The sequence below is a fragment of the Macaca fascicularis genome, chromosome 10 (genome assembly GCF_037993035.2).
Source record: "Macaca fascicularis isolate 582-1 chromosome 10, T2T-MFA8v1.1".
Taxonomy (NCBI): Eukaryota; Metazoa; Chordata; class Mammalia; order Primates; family Cercopithecidae; genus Macaca; species Macaca fascicularis.
In genome coordinates this window covers 52543979-52571350 of record NC_088384.1, presented here as the reverse complement: position 1 = coordinate 52571350, position 27372 = coordinate 52543979, and the positions used below count along the sequence as shown (strand labels likewise).

The 27372-nt window shown below is 43.7% G+C and overlaps 1 protein-coding gene and 1 pseudogene across 1 annotated transcript in view; one reads left to right on the top strand and one right to left on the bottom strand.

The window, feature by feature from the left end:
* Nucleotides 1-2: 2 nt before the first annotated feature.
* On the top strand, nt 3-1205 carry LOC141407765 (uncharacterized; annotated as a pseudogene).
* A 9782-nt stretch (nt 1206-10987) lies between these two features.
* The window catches only part of LOC135965271 (POTE ankyrin domain family member C-like), a 59122-nt gene continuing 42737 nt past the window's right edge, over nt 10988-27372 (bottom strand). The window contains exon 17 of the mRNA XM_065521795.1: nt 10988-11566. Coding sequence (XP_065377867.1) covers nt 10988-11566 — 579 coding nt within the window. The remainder of the gene's footprint in view (nt 11567-27372) is intronic.

Genomic DNA, 27372 nt, shown 5'->3' with positions numbered 1-27372 from the left:
AAATGGAGCTGCATGCAGCTGCTGAAAACTTTAACCGGAAACCCAAAGATGTTGGCACAAAGAAAGGAGGGCTGAAGAAAAGTGACCATGGAAACACATTTAGCTCTTAATCTGACCCATTTCTTCTGGGACAGGCCTAGTGCCTAGAATGGGGTGATGAATGAGGCCTGAGCTGAGATCGTGAGGATGAGAGGGAGTCTACCCTGTGGGGATCTGGGATGATGAAAGGGCTCCGCAGATGGGGGACCCCCTGGCAAGAAGTTCTGCTGAGGGGAAAGGGCTTGGAGTAACTGAGGTCAGCTGGATTCCTTAAACACTGCTCAGAGCCCTTGAAGCCATCTAAGGGCACACTTCTCAGGCCTGCTCCAAGCCACGCTCAACTGGGAATCTTTTAAGGACAGCTGCTCTGTTAGGCTTGCCTGAGATGGTGTAGTTTTCCCCCGCCGCGGTAGTGGCACAGACAGTAAGAGTTCAGGAGCCGGGCCTCACAATGCCGTGGACTAGGGCAAAGGAGGACCCTGTCCTCTCCCAGCCCTAGGCTAAAAGACAGGAGGACACCGCCCGGTGGCTCCATGGACCCCTGCAATGCCAAGAGCTAGGTTATGCTGCTGAAGGACCTCTCCGCCCTGGACTAAGGCACCGGAGGATCCCCGCCCTGCCGCGCCCTGCGGTGTCCTGGACTGTGCCACTACAGAACCCCCGCCCCTCCACACCCTGGACTCTGGCTCTGGAGGACTCCGGCCCTGGCTCGCCCTGAACTACTACTGCCCCTCAGCGCGCTGGACTGTGTTTCCAGAGGACCTGGTCCTGCGGCAACTTGGGCTACCTCCTGGACTCCAGGACCCCAGTCCTGCCGGGCACTAAACCAAGACCCAGGAGGACCCGACACCCCCTGTACTAGGGCACCAGAGGACCCATACCTTGCCGTGCCCTGGACTACAGCTCGGAAGGACCCCCAATTCGTTGAGCACTGGACTCCAGCACAGAGGGACCCCCGCCATGGAGATATGGACCACTCCTGCCCCACCGCACCCTGGACTACCGCACGCCAAGACCCTCTCCTGAATGCTTCCTACACTCTGGCATGGGAAATCCGGCCTCGCAGAGCCCTGGACTCTGGCATTGGTGGACTCCCACTCGGCTACGTCCTGGACTCCTGCACCAGAGGACTCCTGTCCCCCCCGCACCCTGGACACCTACACTAGAAAACCCTGTCCCATCTCCCCCTAGACTATGGCAGGGGAGGACCCTGCAAACCGACTCTGGCACAGTAATACCCCTGACCCGTCATGGGCTGTATTCCAGCACTGGAGGACCCCCTGCCAGGGCGCTCTCTGGACTACCCCTGCTCCACTGCGTCCTGCCCTACAGCACAGCAGAACAGCCGTCCCCCGGCGCACTCGACTGAGGCACAGCAGGACTGGGGCCTCGTGTGTGGCGGACTATAGAACGAGGTGACCCCCGCCCCTCCGCACCTCGGACTATGGCACAGGAGGACCGCCACTGGCGCATGCTCTGGACCACCTCAGGACAGGTCCCCACTCCGCCGCGCCCGGAATACAGCACTGGAGGACCCCAATCCCGTCGCTCCACGGACTCCACCACCGAAGACCCTCGCCCCCCTGTGCCCTGGACAAAGGCAGGGGAGGACCCAGCCTCACCGCCCCGTGGGCTATCGCATAGGAAAACCCCCAGCCCCACCGTGCCAGAGACTCTGACAAGAGAGGACTCCTGCCCCCTGCTCCCCCGACTACAACAAGGCAGGAACCGCACTCCTCGGAGGTCCTCACTGTGGCAACTGTGGACCCCCGCACTGGTATGCCCTGAACTAAGTCAGGCAATGACCCCGATCCCACCACGCCGTAAACTCCAGTATTGAAGGACCATTGCATTACTGTGGACTCAAGCACTGGACTACCTCAGGGCAGGATCCCTGGCCCGCCAAGCCCTACTCTATGGCACGAGAGTACCCAGCCTCACTGCGCTCTAGACTCCAGCACCCCAGGACTCCTACACGGAGGACTCCCGCTCCTTCACAGTCCCGTCCTGGACTCCTGCACAAGAGAACCCCCGCTTAGCTACACCCTGGATATAGCAAGGCAGGAATTCCGCCCTGTGGGCTCTGCACTGTGGCACCTGAGGATCCACAGTCCAGTGCGCCCTGGACTACTGCGCCACAGGACTCCTGTTCCGTCGCGCCCTGGACTATGGCATCAGAGAACCCAGCTCCCCGCGCCCTGGACAATGGCACCGGAGGACCCAGCACCCGGCGTCCTGGACTAAGCCACAGTAGGACTCCGGCCACATTGTGTACTCCCGCACAGGAGGACCCTTGCAGGGCAGCGCACTGGACTGAGCTACTGAAGGAGCCCCACCCCTGCCTCACCCTGGACTAAGGCACTGGAGAACTCTTCCTCCACAGAGCCGCGGACTCTTGCAGGAGAGAACCTCCACCCAGCCTGCCCTGGACTGTGGCCCAGTAGGGCCCACACCACGTCATGGACTCCTGTACTGGGGGAAGAGTAGTGATAAATGTCCAGGTTTACAAGTTGAAAAGCAGCAATCAATGTGTTACAATGAATGGATTTGATGTAAAATTACAAATGCTGAAAACATTATGTGTAATTGCCTAGCCAGAAAAATTACACAAGACAAAGAAATAAAATAAATCCATATAGGGAAGGAAGAGGTAAGATTGTTTCTGTTTTCTGAAAATATAATCTTAAGATAGAGAACATCTTAAAGACTCCACCAAAATAAATGGTTAAAGCTGATAAAGAAATTCAATGAAGTTAATAGTTACAAAATCAATATACAAATACCATTTTTGTTTCTATACGCTAATGACAAACCATTACCTGAAAAATAAATTGATAAGGCAATTTCATTTATAATAGAATCAAAACAGATATATAAATATATGACAGGAGTAAATTTAATCAAGAACGTGAAAGATTTGCACGCTGAAAACTATAGCACATTGATGACAAAATTAAAATAGCATAAATAAATGGAGAGACATCCTTTATTGATGAATTCAAAAATTAGCATTTTAAAAGTGTCAATGCTACCCAAAGCAATCTACAGATTAAATGTAAGCACTATGAAATTCCAATGTCATTCTTCACAGAAATAGAAAAATTACTCCTGAAATTTGTATGGAACCACAAAAGACCCCAACTAACCAAAGCAATCTTGAACAAAAAGAATAAAGCTGGAGGCATCAGACGACCCAATTACAAACTATATGACCAAGCTGTAGTAATTGAAACAGCATAGCAGTGGCATAAAAAGAGACACATAGAACAGTGAAAAGGGATATAGAACCCATAAATAAATCCACATGTCTGTGGTCAATCGGTTTTTTGATAAAATAACTAAAAAATACACAAAGAAGAAAGAAAATTATTTTCAATAAATGGTATAGAAAAAACTGACTATCCACATACAGAAGAATAAAATTTGACTTTATTTTTCTCTTTATACAAGCATCAAATCAAAATTTAAAACTGAAATGTAAAACTACCACAAGGAGATAGAGAAGAAGACTGTCTGACATTGGCCTGAGCTATGATTTTCTGTAGATTATTCTGAAAGCACAAGCAACAAAAGCAAAAACACACAAATGAGATTGCATAAAACTAAAAAGCTTTTCCACAGGAAAAAAGCAATAATAGAATGAAGAGAACCCACAAATGGGATGACATTTTTAAACCATACATCAGATAAGGGGGCTTATATAATAATATATAAGTAACTCAACCTACTCAAAAATAAGAAAAAAATTATGCTTATTAAAAAAAATAAGCAAAGAACCTGAGTAGGCATTTCCTAAGGCATACAAAAAAGCTAACAGGTACATGAAAAAATCACAAACATTCCTAATTATCAGAGAAATGCAAATCAAAGCCACACTGAGATATCACCTCACACATTTTACTAGGGCTATCATAAAAAGAGATGGAAGATAAGTGTTGATGAGGACGTAGAGAAAAAGAAACCCTGTACACTGCTGGTAGGAATGGAAATTAGTACAACCATCTTGGAAAACAGTATGAAGCTTCCTCAAGAAATTATAAATATATTTACCCTATGATCCATCAATCCCACTTCTGGATATATGTCCAAAGGAATTTCAATCAGGATGTCAAAAAGAGACATCTGCAATTTCATGTTCATTGCAGCATTATTCCTAATAGCCATGAATTAGAAACAACCTAAGTGCTTCTCAACTGAAGAATGGATAAAAATATGTGGAAAAATTGGAACCCTTCTACACCACTGGTGAGCTTTCAAAATGTAAAACAGTCTGGCAGTTCTTCAAAATGTTACACATAGACTTAGCACATGAGGCAGCAATTCCACTCCTGTGTATTTACCAAAAAGAAAACAAAACAAATGCTACACACAGTAGTACACAAATGTTTATAGCAACAAAAAGTAGAAAACAACAGAAATGTTCATCAACTGAGGAGTGGATAAATCAAATGAATCCATAAAATAGAATCTTATTTAGCAATAAAAGGGAAAAAAGTGTTAATGCATGCTCCAGAATGGATGAACATTAAAAATATGTGAAGTGAAAGAAGTGAGTAAAAAATGACTATGTGTTATAATGATTCCACTTATGTGAAATGTCCAGAATAGGCAAATTCATATTCAGAAAGTAGACGAGTGGTCGCCTAGACTAGGAGGGCTTTAGGAAAGGCTGGAGAAAATGGGGAAAGTTTGCTAATGGGCGCAAGTCTCTTTAAGGCACATTAAAATGTTCTAAAATTATACTATGATGATTATTTCTCCACCCAGTTAATATACTAAAAGAATTTGAAGTTTGTACTTTAAATGAGTGAATCACACAAAGTATGAATAATATCTCAATAAAGCTGTGGGAAGTTGAAAGCATATGTAGGATGCATACAAAAATCCTACTTATCTTTATACATGAATGAAATTCTGTCATTTGTAAAAACATGGATGAATTTAGAGGATATTATACTAAGTAAAATAAGCCAGACGCAGAAAGACAAATATCTCATAATATCACTTATATGTGAAATCCACAAATGTGCACTCACAGATGTTAGGAGTAGAATGGTAGTTTATCAGAGGCTGAGCGGGGCTTGGGGGGGGAAGTTGGGAGTAGAATGGTGGTTTATCAGAGGCTGAGCGGGGCTTGGGGGGGGAAGTTGGGAGTAGAATGGTGGTTTATCAGAGGCTGAGCGGGGCTTGGGGGGGGAAGTTGGGAGTAGAATGGTGGTTTATCAGAGGCTGAGCGGGGCGGGGGGGGGGGTAAATTGGGAGTAGAATGGTGGTTTATCAGAGGCTGAGCGGGGCGGGGGGGGGGTAAATTGGGAGTAGAATGGTGGTTTATCAGAGGCTGAGTGGGGTGGGGGGTGTAAATTGGGAGTAGAATGGTGGTTTATCAGAGGCCGAGCGGGGTGTAGGGGGGAAGTTGGGAGTAGAATGGTGGTTTATCAGAGGCTGAGCGGGGTCGGGGGGAAGTGGGGAGTAGAATGGTGGTTTATCAGAGGCTAAGCAGGGCCGGGGTGCAGGTAAGTTGGGAGTAGAATGGTGGTTTATCAGAGGCTGAGCAGGGCGGGGGTGAAGTTAGGATTAGAATGGCGGTTTATCACAGGCTGATCAGGGCGGAGTGGGGGGTGGGAAAAGGGGAACTATTCAATGGGATAATGCTTCAGCAAGGAGAGATACATTCTGGTGATATGGTGCACAGCAAAGTGACAGCAGTTACTCATAATGAAGTGCGTATCTTAAAACTGCTAAAATACTACGTTTCAAATGTTTCACCATAATGTAATAAATATGTGAGGTGGAGGATATGTTATTTAACCTAATTTGTCCATTTCACATTATTTACATGTATTGTACCACATTGTATCCATATATATTTATTTATCAATAAAAACAAAATTTTAAAAAGCGAGCAAAACAGTTGTGGCAGATCTTCATCTAAAGACATTTCTGAGAAAAATGTATCCGTTTTCTTTCAGAATAAATTTACAGTTAATAGATATTATGTTACCTAAAGTAAAGCGGATAATTTTGGCCATCAGCTTATACTGTGGGATAATCTCTTTTTGCTGACCTTGTAAAAGCTGCGGCGGATTAACAACAAGTAGGAAAGATTTTTATCATGATCAGGTAAAGGTTCTGCATGCTTCTATTTTGAATAATATTGTCCCCCTAGAATCGCAAAGTGTGAATGCCTTTTGTTTCAGAGGTCTAGCCCTAAATGGTTTAGTCAATTACATCTTGCATTCTAAAACAAGTCCTGGTGGGTTTGTGATGGTACTATATATAATTGTGTTTTTAATTTAACTATCATATATGTCTACTTTTCTGTTAAAAGTCTATATTTTACAGAGGCCCCCCATACATGTAAGTGCTTTTATGATAGTCTATCCACTAAATTTCAAACATAAGTTAAGGAACAGTTTTGCTTTTATTTTTTATTATTGTTATTTTATTTTAAGGCTAGTCAAGTGAAGCAGTGGGAGTGGAGAAGGAACTGCTTTAATTTTTATATGTTGGTGTTACAGGCTGTATGTGACAGGCTATATATTTGTCGGCTGAATTTTAGAAACAAAGTGAAATATTTATTTCGTATTTCATTAGATATAGGGATGATGATTACTTCAAGGGATTGTCGCTAGACTGAAAGCATCACATCATCAATCACTTGGAAACAATATTTTGCCTATGTGTTCTGTTATGTTGACAAAAACTTTTATTGTGCAATATACCTCACAACTGAAATATGTGAAAAATATACAGAAAAAAAGACAATATTTGTTATTAAGGGATATTTAGGCCTGAGCTGCAAGATGCAAATATTTAAAACATACACTTTTTAAAAATTATATTTAAAATGTAAATTGAAGCAAGGCATTTAGAAAAAGACATAATATCTACTATAAAATCCTAGGTTAGAGAAGTTAAAATACTAAATGAGAAAATAATGCTTCTTGGGTAGCTTAAAATCAAATATGAGGCAAAAAATTACTCAGAACTTTTTGTAAAATTAAGAACATCTATACAGTTTCTTTGATATAAAATGAAATAAATGTCTGAATATAACTTTAATAGAATAGGCAAACAAGGGCAAAGGAGAGGGTGTATGCAGAATAAAGTGAACGTATTATTCTAACAATGAGAGGGACAGAATTGAATGATTGCCTTTGGAGACAAGGGATTTTAATGTCTGAGTCAATGACAAAACTTTTGTTTGCAAGTTAAAAAATGTACCTTAAACCTGGTGAAGGAAGAAAGGGTGGTGGAGGGGATGATTCTTTGTACACTAAACTGGTTTTAATGACTATTGAATTAATCATAAGTTCAAATGATTTTATGGAGGCCGTTTCTTTTTTGTTTGATACTTCTGGACTGCTTTTCTCTTTGTATTTGCTCCATTTTTACCTGCTTGAACAATTTTTCCCCGCAAAGTTTAGGAAACACTGTAACCACATGCTCCAGCATGATGTGATCCCTGAAAGCATTTGCAGCTGGGAGAGGAGGCAAAGGGGCTTCTCTTTCAACAAATGCATATTAATCTCAGTGAAAACTCAGAAGTTTAAACATGGTCCTCCTTGGGTCATGTGGCTACCCCGGGACCAGTCATTGCACCAGACATAGGAGATAGTCTCAAAAGCCAGGCTGGAGTCAAGCTTCTCTGGTGGAGTTTCCACTTTAGAAATGGGTTTTGTCAGGCTTTGTGTTTTCGTGTTACAGACATGATAGCCATATATCTATCTATTCCACTTCCAGTGGAGATGAAAACCTAATGCATATGCCCATTCAATGGATTTTACATGAATCTTCATAGCAGCTTTACTTGCAACAGCCAAAACCTGAAAACAGTCCAAATGTCCATGGGCAGGTGAATTTGTGACTGAAAAATTTACTGTGGTATATGTATATAATGAAATAATACTCCCTAGTAAGAATAGAACAATTGATAGATGTAGCAACATGAATAAATCTCCAAAATAGTGATGCTGAGTGATGAAAAAGTATACCCACCATATGATTTCATGTATTTGGAAATAAAAACCCACAGGGACTGCAGGTGGATCAGTGGTTGCCTGTGGATGGGATGGGGATAGGCAAGAGAAAGTAAGTAGAAAAAACACAAGAAAACTTTGGTGGTAAAGGTAATGGATATGCTTTTTATTTGAATATGTTGTTGGTTTTATAGAGCTACCAATACCAAGAATAATCAAAATGTACAATTGAAGTATGTGCAGTTTATTGCATGTAAATAAACCTTTTAAAAATTAACTGATACAAATTGACTTACATGACCAGAAATCTGTTGAAAACTCTCATGTTTTCTTCCCCATTTTTATTCTTGTGTGCTCTTACAGACCGTGTGAACACATTTCTCATCTTACTGTTCTTTTATGTCTACATTTCTCCAGGTCAATATAACTATCACCATAATTTCTTGCTTTCTCTTTAGTTCATTAGTAATTATGAGTTATGTATTGAAATGTTAAAGATATGTTTATGCATTCAGAATCCTCTGCTCTCTGATCCACATAATAGTGAATTAAGCTGTCAACAATTACACAGAATATTGCTCCTTTGTTTGTTTGTTTGTTTTTTGATGAAGTCTCACCTGGTTACCCAGGCTGGAATGCAGTGGCACATTCTGGGCTCACTGCAACCTCCACCTCCCGGGTTCCAGCAATTTTCCTGCCACAGCCTCCTGAGCAGCTGGGATTACAGGCATCTGCCATCATCCTTAACTAATTTTTGTGTTTTTATTAGAGACAGTGTTTCACCACATTGGCCAGGCCGGTCTTGAACCCGTGACCTCAGGTGATCTGCCCACCTTGGCCTCCCAAACAGCTGGGATTACAGGCATAAGCCACCATGCCTAGCCAGAGTATTGCTACTTTTGCAAATAGCTACAATTAACCCTGATCTGGACACCTTGAGTTGATCATAGCTTTGTAAAAGAGGATAGCATTGTAAAACTATAAAAGTAGACTAATAATAAATAACAGAATGCTTTCAGTATAAGAAATAACACTATCCTAAGCAAAAATAAATAAATAAATAAATAAATAAATAAAGCTGTAGGAATTCTATTATCTGACTTCATATTATACTACAGAATTATAGTAACCAAAAGAATATGGTACTGGCATAAAAACAGACCCATAGATCAATGGAACAGAATAAAGAACCCAGTAGCAAATCTAATAGCTACAGTGGACTCATTTTTGACAAAGGTGCCAAGAACATACACTGGTGGCAAATGGTGTTGAAAAAACTGGATATTCATATGCAAAGGAGTAAAAACAGACTAGTATCTCTCATAATATATGAAAGTAAAATCAAAGTTGATTAAAACTCCAACAATAAAACTAGTACAAAAAAAATTTGAGGAAAATCTCCAGAACATTGGTCTGGGCAAAAATATTTTGAGCAATACCCACAAGCACAGGCAACCAAAACACAAATGGACAAATGGATCACACTAAGTTAAAAAGCTTCTGCCCAGAAAATGATACAATCAACAAAATTAAGAGACAATCCACAGAATGGGAGAAAATATTTGCAAACTACTCTTCTGACAAGGGATTAATAATCAGAATATATAAAAAGTTCAAACAACTCTTTAAGAAACAATCTAATAACCTGGTTTATAACAGGGGGTTAAAGATTTGAATAGATATTTCTCAAAAAGAGACCTACAAATGGCAAACAGGTATAAGAAACGGTGCTCAGTATCACTGATCATCAGAGAAATGCAAATTAAAACTACAATGAGATATCATCTCACCACAGTTTAAATGACTTGTAAGCAAGCCACGGAAAGTCTACTTTGATTGACTTATGGCCCTAGTCACCTGGCAGTTCCTTCAGATGTGGCTTCCCAGGTTTGTGTATCCGTGTGACAATGTGCCTGTGTGTCCTTGTGTCCACGTGGCAGTGTCTGTGTGGTGGTATCTGACAGTGTGGAGGTGTGTCCATGTCACAGTGTGGCGGTGTGTCTGTGTGTGTGGCAGTGTCCATGTGGCAGTGTGTCTGTGTGTTCGTGTGAGAGTGATGGTGTGTCCCTGTGACAGTGTGGTGATGTGTCTGTGTGTCTGTGTGTCCCTGTGGTATGTGGTCGTGTGTCCTTATGGTGATGTCTCCATGTGTCTGTGTCCGTGTGACAGTCTGGTGCTGTGCCTGTGTGGTGACGTCTCCGTATGTCTGTCTGTCCGTCCATGTGACAGTGTGGCAGTGTGTCCGTGTCGTACTGTCTCCATGTGTCTGTACATGTGACAGTGTGGTGGTGTGTCTGTGTGTCCGTATGGTGACATCTCCATGTGTGTGTCTGTCCATGTGGCCATGTGGTGGTGTGCCCATGTGGTGGTGTCTTCGTGTGGCGGTGTGTCAGTGTGACAGTGTAGCGGTGTTCCTTCTCCAGCGTGCAGAGCTGGCACCCTGCCCTCTCAGCCCAGGACGCCCCAGAAGGCCCCAGCTTGGCGGGCAGGAGGTGGCTCCTGTGGAGGGAGGTGCAGGGAGCCCCGAGAGCCGAGCTTGTGGGGTCCCCTGTATTGGGTGGGAGTGAGGAGAAAGGCACCCAGGCAGCCAGGAGAAGGCTGGGCCTGCCCTAAGGAGGTGACCCGCTCTGGGCCTGCATTTCCTGGGCTGAGTACCCCAGCTCAGTCATCTTGTCCTGAGTCCTTTGTGGGCCTTGGAGATTGCTGAGTTTTGAAGAAGGGAAGGTCATCTTTGTTGCGGAAAGCCTGATGTGTTTCTCTATTGCTGTCACTTTTCACGCTCACTGCTGGTGAAACATCAAACATGGGACACCTTCTGCCAAGAAAACTCCTGGAAGTAAATGTGGGGACTGGCAGTATCCAACCAGAGGAGTCACACGCGGATTTCTGTTTGTTTGGAGATCTGAGTTTTTCCCTGTGGGTGGTGGAAGCCGAGCAGCTCTGCGGCGGGAAGGAAGGTGGGTTCTGTGCTACAGGAAGGTCCTGGCCTGGGGCGGAGGCGCCAGAGGGGATGGGCGGTCAGGGTCTGTGCAGGCCACCGGGCAGAGTGCATTCCCCCGGCTGCTCGCCCAGGAGGAGGACAGGTCCCGGCCTGGCGGGATCAGAGGCAGCGAGGCTGCGGTCCGCAAACCAGGCGTGATGGCTGGCAGAGCGGTAGGCCATGGCGGAGGGGGACTCCCGGGCACCTGCTGTGCATCCTCATGACCAGGACACACGCCGGCCTCTGGAGGCCAGGCAGAGCAAGCAAGGGGCGCCAGGCAAGGTTTGGGGTTCCCGCGGCGGGAGGTGGGTCCCTGGATCCTGGTGTCCTGCTGCTGTCCGGAACATGGGCCGCCTTCCCTCAGGTGCACCGCTCCAGGGTCGCCTATCTGCGACCTCAGCACAGCTCCTGGCTGGTGGGAGGATGCCGCGGAGGCCTCAGGGCCCAGCTGGGTCTGCAGTTTCTGCCACTGGCGGTGGCGCAGGGGCCAGCTCAAGCTGTGCCCAGGCAGGAAACTCTCCGACCTTGCCAGCTTCCGCGCCAGCTTTGGTGACTCTCTCCAGCTCAGCTTCAACACCGTTCAACAGTTCTGTGTTCTCTATTATCACAAGAATTCTTTCTGTATTTGCTATCCTTTATCAAATAAGAATTTAAAGATGCATGTGGAGTGAGATCACAGTTGAAACATTAAAAATATATAATTTCAAGTGTTGTTTAATTTTAATTTTCTAACAAGTAAAATTATGACTCTAGTGCTAATATAAGATAAACACGTATCAACAATGTTATTCAACTCAGTAAGCAATGAAGTTTCCAGTAAAAGGTTCAAATCTTTGCAAGGAACATTAAAGTAGCTTTACAGCCAATGTTAAGGTCAGATCGTTGGTTAGTTACAATACTAGATAGTATCCAACATAGTCAGAAGCTGTCATCTTTGTGAGTTATCTCTTCCGTGGCACAGAAATTATGCGTTTCTCTACTGTACAAAATATTTATCTTTTCTACTACTTCTGCACATAAAAATATTGCTAGTCACAAAAGACCAGGATTGCACTGAAAAAAAAAAAAATCTGAGTACTATCTCTCACCTGTCTTCATACTTCTTTTCTTCCTTTATGAAATATCTTTGAACTGCATTTTCTATCTGAAGGTCTCTGGAGAGAGAGAGTAAAATGAATAGAAGTATAGTAAGTGAATATTTTGATAACATTTACAGCTTTATTCATGTCGAATGAACATAAAATACACTACCAATATTTAAAGCATAATGAGATGAATTTGATGTATACATGTGCCCATTAAACAATCACCATGAAGGGGTCAGTGAGCATATCCAATACTCTCAAAGTTTCTCAGTTCCCCTTGGTAATGCACGCTCATACCTCTCAGGTGTGAAGTACTGAGCTACACACACACACACACATGCACACACACACACACACACAGGGATATCTAATTGTTTCAGAAGCATTTGTTGAAAATGTTATGTCTATGAATGCTCTAAGAATTTTATTAAAAACTAGCTGAAAGCTGATACACATGTGTATATCTATATTTGTACCACATTGTCTTAAGTACTGTAACTTGATAAGTCTTGAAACCAGGTGCTGTTAATTCTCCAACAGCACCTGGTTTCAAAGTAATTGTTTCCTTTCAAAGTAATTTGCCTTTATAGGTCCTCTACCCATCGACATACATTTCAGAATTTTAGTTTCTCAATTTCTAAAATAAGGAATACAGCTGTGATTTGATTGGAATTCTTATAGATCAATGTGGGAAGAATAAACATTTTAACAGTATTGAGATTTATGACTCATACATTCCATTGATTGAGGTCTCTTATTTATTTTAACAATATTTTGTAGTTTCATAGTTTTCAAACGTTTCTTTTTTTTGCAGGTTTATCCCTAAGTACTACACGCTTTGATATTTGCAATAATATCAAAATTATGGTAATATTAATGTAAATGTTTCATTTTTTCCTCCAGTAATTGTCAGGTAGCTTTAAATCATAATTTAATTGTATGATACAACGGGGTTTTGAGAAACGTGTACACATTGTATATATACATTTCTTTCAGTTTGGCAGATTGACTCCACTATCATATCATAATTTAAAATTGCACTAATTACCACCAGCCTGCTCTCAAGGACAATACATCAAAATATGTATCATGTTTCAGTTTATTTAGCATCATGAAACTCTCACATTGCACTTACTTTTGGAAACCTGGAATAAAACAATAATGTAAATATCAGCTCACAGGCAACATATGGGTACATGTGACAATTTTCTAAATATCGACCTTTCACTATTTAATTCTCTGTTTATATTGTCGATTTTTTCCCTCCTCTTGAAACTCTCTTACACTGCTTATTAAATTTTGGTTCAATTCTCTCCCTACTTTTTCCAATAATCTACTTTCTAATATTTTACTGATGCTATGCTCCTTTTCATTTGGACACTTCAAAAAAGCTGCATAATTTCTCCTTTGTATTAAAATGCAAATCCATATCCAAAATAAATGAGTGCAGGGACCAAACAGATGTTTGTGCAGTGTGTCCATGAGCAATATTATCCACAATAATCAAAGGGAAGGAGCAGCCCATGTGAATATTGATGGATGAGTAGTTAAAAAAATGTGGTATATACGGCAACGTCATAATATTCGGCCTTAAAATATATTCTGAACATGCTATGAAATAGATGAAACTTGAAGATATGCCAAGTGAAATAAGCCGGTTCGAGAAATTCAAACATTCTATATCATGCCATTTCTGTGAGATACTTTGTGAAATTTGTAGAGACAGAAAGTAGAATGGTGATTGCTACGGGGAGGGGTAGGGAGAGGAATAGGAAGTTGGTGTTCAATGAGTACAGAGTTTTAGTTGGAGAAGACAAGTTTTGGAAGTCTATGGTGGTGACTGTTGCACAACAGTGCAAATATACTTAATGCCACAAAACCGTGCACTTAAAGTGATTAAAAACGTAAATCTTTTGTTCTGTATATCTTTCCAGAATTATAAACCTGCAATCACAGTATAGAAATAGAACATGTTATATAGCTTTAGGTGATGATATTTTACACATTTGCACATATAAAATGCTAAATTTTATTAACTATAAACTAAGTTTTTATAAACTAAGTTTATAAACTAAGTTTATTAACTTTATTAAATATAAATTAAACATGGAATGAAGATTTGTCCTTAAATATAATTTACAAGAAGACTTTGATATTTGTTTTTCACAAGTGAAGCATTCTTATAAACTGTCATGACCTTTTGGGGGAACCTCTGGAAAAAATGGAGAAACTCTGAAGCTACATTCTCCCTAACCTCTCTTTACAGGGAGCTCCTGCAGCTCCTACAGAAATGAGTGGCTGAGATTCTTGATTGCATAGCAGAACTTCTCATCCAAACCCTTTCCCTTTTTAGTGTCTGTGTATCAGTATAAAAGTTCTGTAAACTGTAGTTCCTTATTTTAATCCCAAAGCACAGTAACAATATATTTCATCCTAGCATTGGCAGTTTCTGTGAGCGTTTTGTTTAATTCTTAAAACTCTATCTTTGGGATTCCAAAGATCCTAAAAAGTAAAATATTTTAAAAAGGGGAAAGAGACAAAGAGAAAGAAACTAAAATCAATAGCCCATTCTGTCACTGTTATTAAACACCAGAATACCTTTCTGTTAATCTAATTAAAATTAGTGACATCATTTAGCATTTATGTCTTGAACAAAAGTTTGGAATCCTGAAAAAGAAATTTAATTTGCTAATAAATATATTTGAGTGGAATTGAAATCCTTATATATTACTTCAAATAAGAACACAAGATGAATTATGATATAGAAAATTCTATCTCTCATTGTCCAAAATCTAATAGTTAAATTGAACTTATCGAATAATATTATTTGCCAGGCATGTGGCTTACATCTGGAATCCCAATACTTTAGGAGGCAAAGGCAGGTGGATTGTTTGAGCTGAGGAGTTGCAGACCAGGTTTGGCAGTACAGTGAAACCCAATCTTGAAAAAAAAAAAAAAAGCCAGGTGTGGTGGCTTGCCTGTAGTCCCAGATACTCAGGAGGATGAGGTGGGAGGATCACGTGAGCCTGGGGAAGCTGGGACTGCAGTGCACCATGATTGTGTCACTGCACTCCAGCTTGGGCAACAGACTGAGACCCTATCTCAAAGAAAGAAAGAGAAAGAGAACAAAAGAACAAGAGAAAGAAAGCAAGAAAGCAGGAAGGAAGGAGGGAAGGAAAGAAGGAAGGAAGGAAGGAAGGAAGGAAGGAAGGAAGGAAGGAAGGAGAAAGAAAGGAAGGAAGGAAGGAAGGAAAAATAATGTTTTTGGTGCCAATAATCTTTGTGAAATTATACATGGAATTTTGCTTTAATAAAATAGATTTCACTAAGTTGTGACATGATTTAAGTGTACTGACCCTAGCAATCAGAGACCTCCGAATCTGCACAATGACTTGACAGTTACATTTGACAAGAATTGATTCTCCTATCATACATACAGCATAGTCAGAATTTCAGAACTCCAACTTTCCCTATGCTATTTGTGCACATTGCTTAACATCTCTAAGACTCGATATTTTTACTCTTAAAATACTGCTAATAATAGTACCTAGTTTTTATAACGTGTATCAAAAGCATTATACTTTAAGGCAGATAGTAATTTCTCAGTAAATATTTGCTAATGTGTGTTTTAGTACAAACAGGAAAATTGGATTATGATATTTATGACACTGTTGATTCTCCTTCTAGAAACATTTAATTGTTTCTAAAACTTGTTTTCAAGTAGAGCAGTATTTTGTGTTCAAATTGAAAATACTATGTGTTCATACTTTTTTTTAAAAGTATTCCTTGAATATTTTCATAAAAAAAATTCCTAAATGAGCTTGAGCAAGGAGGACAGGAGAGATCAGTAAAATAAGGCTTTGTGGCATAGGAGACATTTGGTGGAGAGCTTTCAGCTCAAATAAGATTTGGAAAAAAAAAAAAAGAGAGAATTTTTATAACAAACGTAAAGGCAGGATTTACCCTGATGAGCTTGTGAAGAAAATACAGAGTATAACGAAATCCAAAAGAGACTAATCAGTCAAAGTAGTTTTGAAGGAAATATCTCAAAGAGAGAGAACATAAAATGAAGATCAGGTATGTAATTATTTTAATAATCTACCCATGAGATAGAAAGCACTGGGTTTTTTTAGTTGATCACAAAGGGAAAATAGTTTCAAGAACCATTCTTTGTTCAGCCTAAAGCAGATTTTACATTTTTAAACAATGACATATTGTGCTAAGTAGATAATATCCACATTTGTGTGTACAGGAACAATTCTGTTCTCAATGAAAACACTTTATTCACACAAGTGATGATTATCTGCATTTGATTTAGTGCTGAAAGGCCAAAGGGGGACTAATAAAATTTTAGAAATGCAAGCGGCTTAACTGGAAAATCATGATCATATTCAACTCATCATGACTGAAATAAGAAAACAAAGCAAAAAATAAATAAGAAAAAAATTGACTACATGAACATTTGCTTCTCTCCTAAGAATCAAAACGCTTAATTTGCTGTGGCTTAAAAGCATCTAGGTCCACAAGCCATGCAAAAGTCTACTGTTTCTGGGAGATAAGAAGAAGCAAAACACATCAGCTTTCAGAGAAGTTTAAGAAACCTCTCACACCCTACTCCACCCCACCTGAGACCAGGCAAAGGATCACTGCTTCTAGGGCATGGATGGAGGAAAAATACTTCTCCATCAGGAGAGGAACAAGGATTGTTTTGGGGCCCAGGATTTTGCACTAATGCAGAGTCGTGCTACTGTGGTAAAGGGTTGGAAAATCTCCATCCAGTGACCACAGACAAAGGTGCATTGTTCCTATGGAAGGAGAAAGAAAAGAGCCCTTATTGTGGGTTTGAAAACTTTTAATGATATAAATCAAAGGTTTTCTACCACTGAGGTGGGAGGAGGCAAGATATTATTTCTTCCTCAAAAACCAACACAGATAAGGGACAGTTTGACTCCCACTGGAATAAGAGTCACGAAGTGCTAAAAATATCCCTTCTCTGAGACTCCGATGATGAAACTGGCTCCAAAATAACATGAATCATCCCTCTGCTCCCAACCTCAATTTTCTGCATAGTCACACACACACAAGAAATGATGTTCTACAGTTAGAGAGGAACAAGAAAGTGGAGAGAGACCCTCTCTGTGACATAGGTGGTAAGGACTACCGGAAGGTAACTGTGGAACAGGAGCATTGGCATATGCCCTGCAGAGCCTAAGGCCCCACACAAGGCACAAGGTATTGCAGCCTACTGCTGGAAAAATTGAAGTTACATGGTTCACTGAATGTTTCAGACACCACAGCAAAAACCAGCCTTTGTTCCTGCCCACACTAATAGCAGGACACAAACCAAAATGAAACAGAAACATAAAACAATCTTGACATAAGTAATTATCTCACGAGCTACTGTTTTTGTACATCTGATGATTTGCATTTTTTTTAGAAACTGGGAGACACATAAAAGCAAGTTAGAAATTTGAGTTATGAGTTATAATATTTTCAAAAGATAAAAAGTCAACAGAATCAAATTCAGAGATAATTCAGATGTTGGAACTAAATGCAAGTAATTTAAAATAATAATGATCAAAATGTTAAAGGATCTAGTTAAAAAAAAGACATGCATGGAAAAATGAGGAATTTCAGCAGAGATGGGAACAGTAAAAGGCAAAAGCTAGAAATAAGTGAAAGCTTGAGAACAGAGATGAAGAATTACATCAGCAAGCTGATTAGCAGACTGGTCATCAGAGTTAAGAAAGAAGCAGCAAATTTTATACTAGGCCAACACAAATTATTTGAATGGCAGCACAAAGGGAAGAAAGAGGAAAACAAAATAAACCAATGAACCAAGCAAATAAAATACTCCGGTGAGTCCAAGAATTCTCTGCCAATACGAAATTAACTAAAATACAATTAATTGGAATTCCAGAAGGAGATTAAAAACAGAGTGTGAGAGAAGAAAAATTGGAAAAAGATGACTGAGGACCCAAAGCAACCTCAAAAAGCTCCAAGAAAGATTAATAAAAAATTTAAAGAATGCTAGAATAATCACACTAGTCTAACTGATGAAAACCAACGATTAGCATAAATCTTGAATTCAGTTACAGAAAAATAGGAACATTGTGTACAGAGATAAACAAAAACAAACATTACAGTGAACTGCTTGTCAGCAACTCTACAAGTCACAAACCAATGATACAAAATTTTTAAATAACTAAAAAAAAATCAGTCCCCAATCTTATATCCATTAACTATATAACTAAAATAACAATTAAATGAAGACATTTTCAGATTAACACTGGAAGAGTCCCTTGCTAACAGGTCTGCACTAAAATAAACGTCAAAACGATTTCTTGAGGCAAAAGGAATATGGAAGCAGATGAATGTTGAAACTACTCAAAGAAATAAAGAGTGCCAGGGAAGATATAAAGATATGTAGCCCAATTATTTTACATTGCTCTAAAGATCATGGATTGTCTAAATTTTTTTTTTAAAAAAGAGTAACTTCACATCATGGAATTCATAATATTTGAGACTATAGTGCATGACATAAATAGTGTAAAGGAGGGAGGAAACAGAAATATACAATTTAAAGTTTTTATGCCATAGTTGATATAATATAAACTGTAGGTTACTGTAATAAGCTAGAATAGGTATTGAACTCTCTAGAGAAACAATGAACATTTTTAAAAGATTATATGTGCATTAATGTTTTCATAGAACTTCTAGCTTTTATTTGTTTTTATTTTATTTATTTATTTATTTATTTATTTATTTATTTATTTATTTATTTATTTATTTTTGAGACGCAGTCTCGACCTGGAGTGCAATGGCGTGATCTCAGCTCACTACAACCTCCGCCTCCCGGATTCCAATGATTCTCCTGCCTCAGCCCCCCGAGTAGCTGGGATTACAGGTGCATAGTGTGTGGATATTTTCTTCCATTCTGTAGGCTGTCTGTTCAATCCCATGATAGTTTCTCATGCTGTGCAGAAGAAGCTATTTAGTTTAAATAAATCCCACTTGTCAGTTTTCATTTTTCTGGCAATTGCTTTTGAGTACTTACCCACAAATTCATTGCGAAGTGCAATGTCCAGAAGAATATTTCCTAGTTTTTCTTCCAGGATTTTTGTAGTCAGAGGATGTAATCTTATGCCAATGGGTCTTATTAATCAAATGACTCCACAGTGAGAATCATTACTCTGAAAAATCAATTTTGTTATAATGATGGAAATTTAAATACTTGAAAGTAAAAACAGATGCCACCTTATTGCTAGAATTCTACAAGGCAAATTGCTATTAGAGAGGCAGAGGAAATATATATATATCTCCAAAATATAATTTGCAGTGAAATAAATAGAAGCACATTATAAATAAACTTACCTGATTTTACAAACTAACCTGTAAAGGGATTTCTACTCATTTTTCTATTGCCTGCATTGCGCTTTCTTCTAGATCCAATTTATAATTTTGTACATCACCAATTTGTCTTCACCAGTGTGTTCTTTCCATAAGCATCTTAAGATTTAATATTTCTTCTTCCAACATATTTTTATCCTCCTCAAATTTTTTACATTCCTGTTGTACTTTTTTCATAGATAGTAACTCCCATTGAATAACTTGATTTTATTTAGTCAAATAGACATATTTTGAAGATACAGCTCCCAGCTGTGTTGTAAGATCATCAAACTACATTAATAAAATAATACAGCTTGATAATGAAGGAGGCTGAGAATAATCTCATACAAAACCAGTAACAAAATTTGAAATATATTTACTTGCAATAAAATGTTATCTATAACATACATTCTTTAAATGTTAACCCTTAAATTACTCAGAAATTCAAGAACAAAGTAAAAGCCACCATGAGTCACAATCATATATTCTTTACTATCATCTTTGCCACAGAACTTCTGCACTTGATCTTTCTTTTATTTTTCTGATAATTTGTGTTTGTTCCTCCTTAAATGGCTCCAAGTTAACTCTTATTAGAAAGTTTTGAACCTCCTTCTCTCATCATCATGCCCCAAAATTTGTCAAAAAAAAGTTTCTGAGATATTATATTGAGTTATTTAGGCCAAAGTCAATAAATGGATCTTAGAATAAGACTTTGAAAATAATGTACTACTCTATGCTAGGCATGGTGGCTCATGCCTGTAATTCCAGCACTTTAGGAGGCTGTGGCAGAAAGATCACATTAGGCTGGGAATTTGAGACCAGCCAGAGCAACATAATGATACTATACTCTCAACAACAACAAAACCACATTTAAAAAACTAGCCAGGCATGGTGCCTTATGCTTGCAGCTCCAACTAATTGGGAGACCAAGGCAAAAGGATGGATTGGACTCAGAGTTCATGGCGGTGGTGAATTATGACAAAATTACTTCACTTCTGCCTGGATGAGAGACAAAGACCATATCTCAAAAAAACACAAAATACTCATATAAATAAGGATTCTAATGCCATAAGCCTTTTCCTAGGCTGTAAATGTTTTATGCTCATTTGAATTGCATTTTAAAACATAAACTCCTCCTCAAGATGGCTTGTGGAGGTAACCAAGAAGCCCGCAGTGCCATACAAGCCCTGAGGCATGGACTGGAGCCCTAAAGCAAGTACACACCCTGCCACTGAGCCTGCTGCTCATTTCCTCTGTCTGGCTCCATTTGCAGCACAATTGTTGCACTGAGGCTTGTGCATACCTGGCAAGGCCAAGCTGGATCAAAGAGCAATGAGCCAAATCTGCAAGGGTGTGCCAGGAGCCGGTGGACCAGCACACCAACCTCACTCACTGCCGTTCAGCATACATCATTTCTTCTATCCTAGAGGTAGGGCTTCAGTGCCATCTGCTTTCCTCAGGCCTCTGCTCCAGCAGCCATCAGGTGGCAGGCACTCAGGCTTTGGGAACCTGACCATCCCTGCTTCCTTCAGTGTGTGAGGTTGGTGACTGGTCCAACTGCTACACGCACACCCTTGCCAAGGTGGCAGGCTGTTCTTTGAACCAGCTTGGCCTTGCCTGTCATACACAGGCCCCAGCTACCCACGTACCGCTCTGAGTGAGTTGTCCTGCCTGAGGCCAAATTCTAAGTCTGGAAAGGGTCACAGAAAGCCTAGACCCCTGGATTGCAATCCTGGCTGCTTTCTTCACTTGAATATAAAGTTCTCCTTCAGACGGCCTGTGGTCTGCTTCTTGACAACAAAGAAGCCCGCAGTGCCATCTGAGCCCTGGGGAATTGACTGGAGCCCTAAAGGCAGCGCACACCCTGCTCCTGAGCCTGCTGCTCCTTTCCTCTATATGGCCCTATTTGTAACACAATTGTTGCACTGAGGTATGTGCATGCCAGGCAAGACCGAGCTGGCTCAAAGAGCAACCAGCCAACTCTGCAAGGGTGTGCCAGGAGCCCGTGGACCAGCCACCAACCTCACTCGCTGCCGGTCAAGGTACATAATTTCTTCTACCCTAGTGGCAAGGCCTCAGTGTCATCTGCTTTTCCTCGGGCCTCTGCTCCATCAGCCATCGGGTGGCAGCCACTCAGGCTGTTGGAATCTGGCCATCCCTGCTTCCTTCAGTAGGTGAGGTTGCTGGCTGGTCCACCGGTTCCAGGTGCACCATTGCAGTGGTGGCTGGTTGTTCTTTGAGCCAGCTTGGCCTCACCTGGCATGCAGAGGCCCCAGCTACTGAAATGCTCCTCTGAGTGAGCTTGTCCTGCCTTGGGCCAAATTCTAAGTCTGGTCAAGGCCACTGAAGGCCGAGTCCCCTGGGTGGTAATCCTGGCTGCTTTCTGTTTTGGAACACGAAGTCCTCAAGAAGGCCTGTGGTCTGCCTCTTTAAAACCAGAAGCCCGCAGTGCCATATGAGCCCTGAGGCATGGACTGGAGCCCCAAAGGCACTGCACACCCTGCTCCTAAGCCTGCTGCTCATTTCCTCTATATGGCTCCATTTGTAGCACAGTTATTGCACTGAGGCTTGTGCATGCGGGGCAAGGCCAAGCTGACTCTAAGAGAAACCAGCCACTTCTCCAAGGGTGTGCCAGGAGCTGGTGAACCAGCCACCAACCCCACTGACTGCCGGTCGGGTACATCAGTTCCTCTACCCTAGAGGTAGGGCCCCAGTGTCTTCCGATTTTCCTCAGGCCTCAGCTCCATCAGCCATCAGGTGGCAGACAGTCCGGCTGTTGGAACCTGGCCGTCCTTACTTCCTTGAGTGGGTGAGGTAGGTGGCTACTGCAACTGATCCAGGTGCACCCTTGCAGAAGTGACTGGTTGCTCTTTGAGCCAGCTTGGTTTTCCCTGGAATGCACAGACCCCAGGCACCAACATGCTGCTCTGAGTGAGCTGGTCCTGCCTGGGGCCAAATTCTAAGTCTTGCCAGGGCCACAGAAGACCTAGGCCCCTGGGTGGAAATCCTGGCTGCTTTCTGCACTTGAACATAAAGTCTTCCTCAAGATGGCCTGTCGTCTGAGCCTTGGCAGGAAAGAAGCCCAGAATGCCATCTGAGCCCTGAGGAATTGAGTGGAGCCCTAAAGGCAGGGTACACCGTGCTCCTGAGCCTGCTGCTCATTTCCTCTATATGGCTCCATTTATAAGACAATTGTCACAATGAGGCTTGTGCATGCAGGACAAGGCCAAGCTGGCTCATGGAGCAACCAACCACCTCTGCAAGGGTGTGCCAGGAGCCCATGGACCAGCCACCAATCTCACTGCCAGTCAGGGTACATCATTTGTTCTACCCCAGGGGTAAGGCCTCAGTGCCATCTGCTTTTCCTCAGGTCTCTGCTCCATCAGCCGTCAGGTGGCAGTCACTGAGGCTGTTGGAATCCGGCCATCCCTGCTTCCTTGAGTGGGTGAGGTTGATGGCTGCTCCACCTGTTCCGGGTGCACCCTTGCAGAGATGGCTGGTGGCCCTTTGAGCCAGCTTGGCCTTGCCTGGCATGCACAGACTGCAGGTACCAAAGTGCTGCTCTGAGAGAGCTTGTCCTGCCTGGGGCCAAATTCTAAGTCTGGCCAGGGCCACAGAAGGCCGAGTCCCTTGGGTGGAAATCCTGGCTGCTTTCTGCACTTGAACATAAAGTCCTCCTCAAGATGGCCTGTGGTCTCCCTCTTTGCAACCAAGAAGCCCGCAGTGCCATCTGAGCCCTGAGGAATTGACTGGAGCCCTAAAAGCAGTGCACACCCTGCTCCTGAGCCTGCTACTCCTCTCCACTATACGGCTCCATTTGTAAGACAATTGTTGCACTGAGGCTTGTGCATGCCACACAAGGCCAAGCTGGCTCAAAGAGCAACCAGCCACCTCTGCAAGGGTGTGCCAGGAGCCAGTGGACCAGCCACAAACCTCACTCACTGCCGCTCATGGTACATCAGTTCTACCCTAGAGGTAGGGCCCCAGTGCCATCTGCTTTTCCTCAGGCTTCTGCTCCATCAGCCATCGGGTGGCAGCCACTCAGGCTGTTGGAAACTGGTCATCCCTGCTTCCTTGAGTGGGTGAGGTTGGCAGCTGCTCCACCTGCTCCAGGTGAGCTTGTCCTGCCTGAGGCCAAACTCTAAGTCTGGTCAGGGCCACAGAAGACCTAGGCCCCTGGGTGGAAATTCTTTCTGCTTTCTGCACTTGAATATAATAAAGTCCTCCTCAAGATGGCCTGTGGTCTGCCTCTTGGCAAAGAAGAAGCCCGCCGTGCCATCTGAGCACTGAGGCATTGACTGGAGCCCTAAAGGCAGCTCATACCCTGCTCCTGAGCCTGCTGCTCTTTTCCTCAATATGGCTCCATTTGTAAGACAATTGTTGCACTGAGGCTTGTGCATGCCAGGCAAGGCCAAGCTGGCTCAAAGAGCAACCAGCTACCTCTGCAAGGGTGTGCCAGGAGCAGGTGGACCAGCCACCAACCTCACCCACTGCTGCTCGTGTACCTCATTTCTTCTACCCTAGAGGTAAGGCCTCAGTGCCATCTGCTTTTCCTCAGGCCTTTACTCCGACAGCCATCAAGTGGCAGCCAGTCCGGCTTTTGGGACCTGGCCATCCCTACTTCCTTGAGTGGGTGGGGTTGGCGGCTGGTGCAACTGCTCCTGGCACACCCTTGCAGAGGTGGCTGGTTGCTCTTTGAGCCAGGATGGCCTTGCCTTTCATGCACATGCCCCAGCTGCTCCGAGTGATCTTGTGCTGCCTGGGGCCAACTTTTAAATCTGCCCAGGGCCACAGAAGGCAGAGACCTCAGGCCTCTACTCCATCAGCACCTGCTCCAGGCGCACCCTTGCAGAGTTGGCTGGTTGCTTTTTGAGCCAGCTTGGCCTTGCCTGGCATGCACAGACCACAGACACCGATGTGCTGCTCTGAGTCAGCTTGTCTTGCCTGGGGTCAAATTCTAAGTCTGGCCAGGGCCACGGAATGCCTAGTCCCCTGGATTGCAATCCTGGCTGCTTTCTGCACTTGAACATAAAGTCCTCCTGAAGATGCCCTGTGGTCTGACTCTTGGCAACGAAGAAGCCCGCAGTGCCATCTGAGCCCTGAGGAATTGACTGGAGTCTTAAATGCAGCGCACACCCTGCTCCAGAGCTTGCTGCTCCTTTACTCTATATGGTTCCCTTTGTAAGACAATTGTTGCACTGAGGCTTGTGCATGCCAGGCAAGGCCAAGCTGACTCAAAGAGCAACCAACCACCTCTGCAAGAGTGTGCCAGGAGAAGGTGGACCAGCCACCATCCTCACTCACTGCCAGACATGGTAAATCCTTTCTTCTATCCTAAACGTAGGGCGACAGTGCCAACTGCTTTTCCTGAGCGCTCTGCTCCATCAGCCATCAGGCGGCAGTCACTCAGGCTGTCGGAACCTGGCCATCCCTGCTTTCTTGAGAGGGTGAAGTTAGCGGCTGAACCACCTTCTCCAGGTGCCCCCTTGCAGAAGTGACTGGTTGCTCTTTGCGCCAGCCTGGACTTGTCTGGCATGCACAGGCCCCAGAAACTGACACTGCTCTGTGTAAGCTTGTCCTACCTGGGGCTAAATTCTAAGTCTGGCCAGGGCCACAGAAGGCCTAGGCCCCTGGGTGGAAATCCTGGCTGCTTTCTGCACTTGAATATAAAGTCCTCCTCAAGACGGCCTGTGGTCTACCTCTTCACAATGAAGAAGCCCGCAGTGCCATCTGAGCCCTGAGGAACTGACTGGAGCCCTAAAGGCAGCACACACCCTGCTCCTGAGCCTGCTGCTCATTTCCTCTATAGGACTCCAGTTGTAAGACAGTTGTTGCACTGAGGCTTGTGCATGCCAGGCAAGGCCAAGCTGGCTTGCAACCAGCCAACTCTGCAAGGGTGTGCCAGGAGCCGGTGGACCAGCCACCAACCTCACTCACTGATGGTCAGTGTACCTCATTTCTTCTACCCTAGAGGTAAGGCCTCAGTGCCACCTACTTTTCCTCAAGCCTCTGCTCTGTCAGCCATCAGGTGGCAGCCAGTCCAACTGTTGGGACCTGGCTATCCCTACTTCCTTGAGTGGGTGAGGTTGGTGGCTGGTGCAACTGCTCCAGGTGCAACCTTGCAGAGGTGGCTGGTTGGTCTTTGAGCCAGGATGGCCTTGCCTTGCATGCACGGGTCCCAGCTGCTCCAAGTGATCTTGTCCTTCCTAGGCCCAAATTCTAACTCTGACCAGGGCCACAGAAGGCTGAGTCCCTTGGGTTTAAATCCAAGCGCTTTCTGCGCTTGAACATAAAGTCCTCCTCAAGATGGCCTGTGGTCTCCTCATTTGCAACAAGAAGCCCGCAGTGCCATCTGAGCCCTGAGGAATTGACTGGAGCCCTAAAGGGAGTACACACCCTGCTCCTGAGCCTGCTACTCCTTTCCTCTTTATGGCTCCATGTGTAAGACAATTGTTGCACTGAGGCTTGTGTATGCCAGGCAAGGCCAAGCTGGCTCAAAGAGCAACCAGCCACCTGTACAAGGGTGTGCCAGGAGCCGGTGGAGCAGCCACCAACTTCACTCGCTGCCCCTCATGGTACATCAGTTCTACCCTAGAGGTAGAGCCCCAGTGCCATCTGCTTTTCCTCAGGCCTCTGATCCTTCAGCCATCAGGTGGCAGTCACTCAGTCTGTTGGAATCTGGCCATCCCTGCTTCCTTGAGTGGGTGAGGTTGGTGGCTGTTCCTGCTGCTCTGGGCGCACCCTTGCAGAGGTGGCTGGCTGCTCTTTGAGCCAGCTTGGCCTTGCCTGGTATGCACAGAATGCAGGTACCAAAGTGCTGCTCTCAGTGAGCTTGTCCTGCCTGAGGCCAAATCCTAAGTCTGCCCAGAGCCACAGAAGGCCTAGGCCCCTGGGTGGAAATCCTTTCTGCTTTCTGCACTTGAACATAAAGTCCTCCTCAGGATGACCTCTGGTCTGCCTCTTGGCAATGAAGAAGCCCGCAGTGCCATCTGAGCCCTGAGGAACTGACTGGAGCCCAAAAGCAGCCCACACATGGCTCCTGAGCCTGCTGCTCTTTTCCTCAATATGGCTCCATTTGTAAGACAATTGTTGCACTGAGGCTTGTTCATGCCAGGCAAGCCAAGCTGGCTCAAAGAGCAACCAGCCACCTCTTCAAGTGTGTGCCAGGAGCCAGTGGACCAGCCACCAACCTCACTTACTGCCGCTCATGGTACATCAGTTCTACCCTAGAGGTAGGGCCCCAGTACCATCTACTTTTCCTCAGGCCTCTGCCCCACCAGTCATCAGGTGGCAGTCACTCAGTCTGTTGGAATCTGGCCATCTCTGCTTCCTTGAGTGGGTGAGGTTGGTGGCTGCTCCACCTGCTATGGGCGCACCCTTGCAGAGGTGGCTGGTTGCTCTTTGAGGCAGCGTGGCCATGCCTGGCATGCACAGACTCCAGGTATGGACATTCTGCTCTGAGTGAACTTGTCCTGCCTGGGTCCAAATTTTACGCCTGGCCAGGGCCACAGAAATCCTAGGAACTTGGGTGAAAATCCTGGCTGCTTTCTGCACTTGAACATAAAGTCCTCCTCAAGACGGCCTGTGATCTGCCTCTTGGCAATGAAGAAGCCCGCAGTGCCATCTGAGCCCTGAGGAATTGACTGGAGCCCTAAAGGCAGCCCACACCCTACTCCTGAGCCTCCTGCTCCTTTTCTCTGTGTGGCTCCATTTGTAAGACAATTGTTGCACTGAGGCTTGTTCATGCCAGGCAAGGCCAAGCTGGCTCAAAGAGCAACCAGCCAACTCTGCAAGGGTGTGCCAGGAGCCGGTGGATCAGCCACCAACCTCACTCGCTGCCGGTCAAGGTACTTAATTTCTTCTACCCTAGTGGCAAGGCCTCAGTGTCATCTGCTTTTCC